A 7,966-nucleotide genomic window follows, 5' to 3' on the forward strand; every position below is an offset into this window, starting at 1 on the left:
ATAATGGGAATTTTTTAGGAACGGTAGAGCTTCTTGCTGAATTTGATCCATTTTTATGTGCACATTTAAAATTGTATGCGCACCCTGGAAGTGGATATACGTCGTATTTGTCTTAAACAATTTATGAAGAAATTATATTGTTAATTCAGTATAAAGTACTACAACAAACTTCCAGTGAAGTGCAATCTGCTAAGTATTTTGGTATAATTGTAGACTCTACGCCTGATATTGCACATGTTGATCAGCTTACTATAATTATCAGATATGTACGTGATAAAGGTTAGATTGTTAAAAGGTTTCTAGAATTTCTACCAAATATCGGCCATAAAGCTAAAGATATTGAGGATGCTTTGTTAAAATCTCTCAAAAAAAAATGGTTTGGACATAATGAACTGTCGTGGTCAATCTTATGATAATGCAAGCAATATGTCAGGTATATATTTAGGCCTTCAGACACGTATCAAAACAATTAATCCTTCAGCAGATTACGTTCATTGTGCCGCTCATTCTTTAAATTTGGTAGGATCATGTGCAGTTGAATCGGAAACAGAAGCAGTCGACTTCTTTTCTACTTTGCAAGAACTATACAATTTGTTTACTATGTCTACACATCGTTGGGAGATTTTAGTGCAGCGTACAAATTTGAGAGTTAAGAGTGTTTCTCAAACTCGTTGGTCTGCTCGACATGATGCATTTTATGCATTAGAAAAAGAGTGGTCTGCAATAATTGATGCACTGGAATTTATTGCCGAAAGCAGGGATGAGAAACCGACTACGCGAGTTGGAGCTACAGAATTCCAGCGGAAATTACAGAATTTAGAAACAGCAATCCTAGTCATTGTTTGGAATGTAATTTTAGAGCGTTTTAATGCTGCTAGAAAGAAGCTTCAAGAATCTCAAGCTGATTTATCATCCGTTCAGATCTATAACTCTCTGGCTCTATTTCTTCAAGGCATGAGACACAGACAATTTTCTGATTATGAAGAAAAAGCCAAAACACTATCTGGAGTTCACGATTATTATCGTTATGATACTCATCGCAAAAAACCAGAAGAATTCAGATAGATGAGTCACGGGTAAATATAAAAAAAAACACCTTTTTCTGGACAAGAAAATTTTCGCACAAATTTTTATTAGCCTATTCTAAACACTCTGAGTGTACAATTGGCCGGGCGTTAAAGTGCATATGAAAAGCTTTACGAAATTTTTAATTTTTTTGATGATTTATTCGAAATATGTAGATACAAACGAATTGAAAAATCTTGGCAATAAACTAGTCACTAAGTATCCTGACGATTTGGAAGAGACGTTGGGCAATGAATGTATACATTTACATTTTCAACTGAAAGATTCCTTAGCAAATACGGAAGATGTACGCTCTGCACAAAAAATATGCAATGTAATGCATTCACGGAGTCTTCGAGATGTTTATCCGAATGTGGACATTGCTCTCCGTATTTTTTTCTGAGTATTCCGGCTACAAATTGTTCAGGAGAAATATCTTTATCCACTCTAAAACGCGTCAAATCCTATTCATGCGCAAGCATGGGCCAAGATAGACTTAATGCTCTTGCATTACTGTCAATTGAAGCTCCACTAGTCCAAGAAATTAATTATGACGATATAATCGACGTTTTTGCGCGGACCAAAGCCAGGAAAAAGAATTTTTAAAATTAATTTATATTGAACAAAATATTTATGATTTTTTCTGTTTAAAGTTTATAACTTATTTATCTGTCATGTTTATTATTTATATTTAAAAAAATATATTTCAATAAATAAAGTTATTTTAAAATAAAAATATTGGATCAAAATTAATGAAATTCAATTTGTCAAAAAAGGGCGGCGCATCGAACGGGGCCTAGGGCGGCAGCAACCCTAAATCCCTCACTGGAAACGCGATAATACTTGAGTCAAAAATCATTTCTTATTAGTTTTTGTTTTTGTAAGTTTTGTGTTTTTTTTTTAAGTTGTCACTTCAATTTTGATAAAAGAAAAAAATAACCAAAAATATTTTTTTATTATTTTTGTAAAATACAAGAAAGTTTGATCTCAAATACAATGTTTACCAATTTTATTAGCATTTCTTGAAAATTTGTGATTTTATATAAACAAATACAGATTAAATTGTTCAAAGAACAATTTCTTACATTAAGAACAAAATTTAGCAGAGAATAAAATCATTTTGAGTCAATACCTTCATTTATTCACGAGATATTGAGAATCGAATATCAATTTTTAGCAATTTTGCGTCTAAAAACAATCAGTTAATTTTGTATAAAAATGCAAATATCAGTTTTTTCGTAAGAATTGAAATCTACAAATAATATTACTTAAAATTGGTAAAAATTTATATGCGATTTTCGATGTCTCGTAAATAACTGAAGGTATTAACTTCAAAATGATTTCATTCTGTGCTCAATTTTGTGAGAAAGAAACTAAATGTATTTGTTTCTTATAAGAAATTGAAAATGTTGTAATTTTTCGAAGTTTCAAAGTCCCAAGAGTCGAAATAAAAGATTTTTAGAAAGATGTCAACGTACGTCCGTAGGTCATTAACCAGAAGAGATATCGACTTCAAATAAATTTTTTTATACAGATAATAATGCAGAAATAAGCAGAAAGTACTCTCAAGAAAATTGCGTATGTGGTTTTTTTACCATATCAGTTTAAAAAATGGTAAAAATTTTGGTTAACCCTAAATATCTTACGAACCAAAACGGCTAGAGACTTGAAATAAATTGTTTATATTACATTGTAACGTGGCACCTAAAGAGCATATTTAAAAAAATCCAAGTAACGTTTTTGTTTATAAATCAAAAAAACTGAAGAAACAAATGTGTCACCTCGAAAATTTTACGAATAAAAAATGATTTCATCTCCAAAACAATTTTGTGCAACGAAAAATAACGTTTTTAACATCTGGCAAAATTTTGAGAAACATCGAATTGAAACAAAAAAACAATAAACTTGGTAAAAATTTACTTACGACTCAAATAGCTTTTACAAATTAAAAATACTGTTTTCAAACTTTTTTTTCATTTTACAAAATACATTGTTTTCGATATTCAGTAGTCTTTTATAAAAATCCAACAGTCCATTTTTTCATAAAAAAAACAAAATCTACAAAAAATCTATTAAATTGGTAAAAAATTGTTTTAACAAAACTAGAATTTCAAACTAAAATATTTCTTTATATGAAAAATATTGTGGGTAAAATTTGTTAAGAATAATAAATTCAACTAACAAATTTTTTAACCAATCACGAAAACCTACAAACTCTTTTAAGCAAGACAAATAGACAGACTGGATGAAAAGTTATCAGTGTGGGTCACATCCCAGCCTCTTTTTGTTTTTTTTGTTCTTGTAGGTTTTGCGTTTTTTAATTTAAAGTTGTCACTTCAGTTTTAATAAAAGAAAAAAGATACCAAAAATATTTTGCATTTGATAAGATAGCTTACAATTACTTCCTATGGGAAGTTAATGAAAAAAGTTGTATATGAGATATTAATAATGTCTTAAATTTATTTGAGAGTCCTATCGATGACGTTATCTCTAAAATATATAATTTTTCTGATTGACGCGTATTCGAAACGTCCAGTTTTTAATTACTTTGGCGCATAAATCAAGCTAAATTTGGCCATAGATTATGTTGTCTTTGGGTTACGCTGTTGTTTGCAGCTCATTCTCATAAACTTTGGACTTAAAAAAGTCTTAAGGGGTAAGATCACACGATCTTGGTTGCAATCTACATTGCATCGGCCCAAAATAACTCTCTATAAAACCTCTTGCGTAGAATATTGAATGTGTCTTAAGCTGTGTGACACGTAGCGCAATCCTGTTTAAATCATATAATCTTCGGTGATGGCCTGGCCAGCATCATTTTTGAAGAAGTACAACTCAAAATCCACATCGAATAGTAACTTTATTTCGTTGCATTAGCACCTCGTTAATCTCGTGTGGATTGTTGTCGTCCCAAACCCGACAATTTTGCTTATTCACATGCCTGTTCATCCAAAAATGGGCATCATGACTTAAGACGATTTTTCCATTAAAAATGGGATGGATTTCAAATAGTTCCAAAATTCAATCAGCCAACACGCAACGCTGCGTATGTATGGGTGCATGTCCAAGTCACACAATTGATAACTGAGCTAGTGGGCACATTTCAAACATGGCATTGAATTTCATAATTTTGTCTAAGCTTTTACCTTCTGGCTAATTACAAAGTTCTTACTGTTATAAAGGTTTAATTTGTATTGTATTTAGGTTACCAATAAGATGTTACATTTTGATATTCCAGTAAGAATCTGTGATGCGACCCACACTTATAACTTTCCATCTGTCTGTCTATTTGTTTTGCTTAAACATTTTACAAAATATTAATAACAATATTTTAATTGTTTAATACTTGAGTTGAAAACCATTTCCTATCAGTTTTTTTTATTGGATTTGTAGGTTTTCGTGTTTTGTTTAAAAAGCTGTCAGTTGAATTTTTCTAAAAAAAATAACTTTAAATTAGCAATAGCATTTTGCAGATGATGCAATAGTTTGATTTTAAAATCTATATTTGTTTAAGATTTTTAGAAGGAAACCAATTTTTACAAATTTTATTAGCATTTCGTAAAAGTTTTTATTTCTTATATTTTGCGTACTATTTTTTGTAGATTTAAATTTTCATAAAAAAAACTGTTTGTTGGATTTTTTTCTGACTGTCTATGATATTATTAACTTCCCATAGGAAGTTATTGTAATGGGTCCGATTTGTCAAATTGAAAATGTTGAATTTTTCGACGTTTCAAGGTATCTAAAGTTGAAATAAAAGAAAGATGTCTGTGCATGCGTGTGTACATACGTTCGCACGTCCGTACGAACAAAAAATGATTTTATCTCCAAAACAATTTTGAGCAACGAAAAATAACGTTTTTAATATCTGGTAAAATTTTTAGAAAAATCGAATTGACAATTTTTTGTACATAAAAATAAAATAATAAAAAAATAAAAATAAAAACCTACAAAAAACATTACTCTAAGCTTATAAGAAGTATTGTTTTCAACATTTGCAAACATTTTTTATAAAAACTGAATTGACAGTTTTTTACAAAAAATGAAAACTTAATAGAAAATTCCACAAAAATTGGTAAAAATTGATTTTCGACTCACATATCTATTCAAAAATTTAAGATTTTGGTTTCCAACTAATTTATTCTTTTAAGAAATATTGTCTTCAACGTTCTGAAAAATGTTGAGCAAAATCATTGATTTCTTTTCAAAACTTTCAGATATTGGCTTTAAACTATTTTTATCTATTAAAAAATACTGTTGTCAACATTCATTAAAAAAACATGATGATGAAAAAAAAAATTTGAGAAATATCGAATTGACAGTTGTTTACAAAAAATAAAACCTTAACAGAAAAAAAAACAATACTAAAACTTGGGAAAAATTTACTTTTGACTCAAATAGCTTTTCAAAAATTAAAAATATTTTCCTTAAACTTTTTTAGAAAATATTGTTTTCGATACTTGCTAGTTTTTTTTTTATAAAAATCCAACAGTCCGTTTTTTCATTAAAATATAAAATCTACAAGAAATAGTACGCAAATTTGATAAAAATTGCTGTTCGGCTAAAATTAATTTAATTTATCCAACTTGTAAAAATTTAGGAAATGCTACTAAAATTGGTAAAAATTATATTTCCGACTAAAAATCTATTTAACAATACTAGATCTTTAAACTAAATTATTTCTTTTTATGAGAAATATTGTTCGTTATTTTAAAATTTGTAAGAATAATTCAACAACTTTTTTAACACAACCCTACAAAGTTTTAGGCAAGTCAAATGTTCAGACGGGATATGAAGTTATCAGTGTGGGTCGCATCCCATCCTTTTTTTCTATATGAATAAATTAGTCTGCAGCCAATATTTTTTAATGTTTTGAAACACATTTTTGTCGAAAATCAATCTTTACCAAAATTTAGTAATGCATTTATTTTTATTTTTCGGTTTCTCTCGAAAATTAACCAGATATCAAAAACGTTATTCTATGTTGCACAAAATTATTTTGGAGATTAAATCGTTTTTTGTTTGTAAAATATTCGTAGTGACAATTATATTTTCACTTTTAATGATTTATAAAAATAACCTTTAGTTGATTTTTTGTTCGAAATTTCACTTCGATATGTTAAGTTAAAAACGAGTAATTTCTTAAAAGAAATCAATGGAAGTTTTTTTCATTGTAAAAAATAAGGTCTGCCATTTAGAATACAAAACCGTATGGCTGTATGTCCTCGATAACTTCACATAATCCATATTTAACACCTTGAATCGAAAGTGGAGCCTTGCTACACTAAAAGTGTTTCATCACAAAATTTGATCAACTACGACTGTGAAATTTTAATTTTTTTGTGGTGAATTTTTTCAATTTTAATTTGTTGTTGAAGCGTACATCGTTTCAATTTTCGTAAGGTCGTAGTTTTTGATTTTTGAATGCCAAAATATTACAGCTCCTTAATAGCGTCTATTTGCATTACAGAGGCACAAGTCCCTACTCTTAGGGCTCACAAATCTTGACACAAAATTGAAAAAACTGTTTACATTTAAGGGTAAAAAAAAGTACATCCTTATAAGTTTCTCAAAAAGAATAAGAACTAAATAAACTTGTTCATTAAAGTATAGATTATAATTGAAAAAAAGTAACAACTATTCTATTGTTTTATACTTTGAAAAACAGAGAAATATTGTACAAAACATACTTTTATGTTAAATTCTTCATCCTTAAGTATCTAAACCGTGATTAAAAAAAAACACTTTACGAAATAACAATTATTGAAATCTTTTTATACAAAACAATATTAACTTACATTCCTAATTAATTTAAATTATTCACCTGTATTATAATTGCTAATTTCCGCGTTAATTTATTTAAAATAATTATACAATAATTTCATTTGTCTCATTATGTATTAAGGAAAAGGTAGGCACTCGTTTATCTCTTAATAGGATATTTAAAATGATTCCTTTTTAATTGCTTCTTTAAAGAACCAAAAATAGGAGAAAACAACCAAAAAGAAATAATTACTTGTTAGCCATCAGAGATAGCATCGTAATACATGGCACACCATCAACATCAACTCAATGAAAGGATTAGTGTTTCATTTAACACTCCTCATCCAACAAAACAAAAAATAATATAATACGAGCAAATATAAAAATACAACAAGGAGAGCTTTTGCTTTTCCAAAGGATAATTGCAAATCTTCAAGCATTTCACGTAGAGATTTGTTATTTCCCGCTTTCCTTTTCATCATCATGTATTTTATTGCTATTTTCGTAGCCTGTTTCTTGATTTAATTTTTTTTGTTGTTTCTTCTTTCGTCTTCGTCTATGTTTGTTAATACCTTACCTACCTACCAACCTTACCTACCAACCTAACCTACTCATTCTTTATTTCTTTTCTGTTAAAGAAAATTAATAGACAAACATTTGCAAATGTCGAAAATCCTTTTTTGCGAACGGATGTAATCGGATTATCCTGAGATGGGAGAGTACAACTTGTCGTCGTCCTTGCTTCTAGTTATCATATTAATAGAACAACGCAAGAACTAATGTATAACAGCAACATTAGCAACAACAACAACTAAAGAAATTCATTTTCAGTAAATAACTAGATAGAAAAGTGTATCTGAGTGTGAATTAAATTAATGATTTGATGACTTTCAATGTTTTTCCCGTAATCTAATGTCGCACCATTACTTAGTTGAATTTAATCGTACCTATACTTTTTTTTCTTTGTTAAAATTGAAAAATTAAAATAGAATTTTCCACAAAGATACATTTTAAAATGCCTAAGAATTAAAACTCTTGATTAGGTTTTTTTTCTTTAAATGAAGAGATATTCACTCAAAGTGATAAGAAGAATTCAAATCCTGGATTCTTTTCATAAAAACCTTACTTTAAATTAATA

The 7,966-nt window shown here is 28.6% G+C and overlaps 1 protein-coding gene across 1 annotated transcript; it reads left to right on the plus strand.

Moving 5' to 3' along the window:
• Window positions 1–387: 387 nt before the first annotated feature.
• On the plus strand, window positions 388–1,065 carry LOC129939810 (uncharacterized). Its single transcript, XM_056047974.1, has one exon. It carries the CDS (start codon window positions 388–390, stop codon window positions 1,063–1,065), a length of 678 nt encoding a protein of 225 aa, XP_055903949.1.
• The last annotated feature ends 6,901 nt before the right edge of the window (window positions 1,066–7,966 follow it).

The sequence above is a fragment of the Eupeodes corollae genome, chromosome 1 (assembly GCF_945859685.1).
Source record: "Eupeodes corollae chromosome 1, idEupCoro1.1, whole genome shotgun sequence".
Taxonomy (NCBI): domain Eukaryota; kingdom Metazoa; phylum Arthropoda; class Insecta; order Diptera; family Syrphidae; genus Eupeodes; species Eupeodes corollae.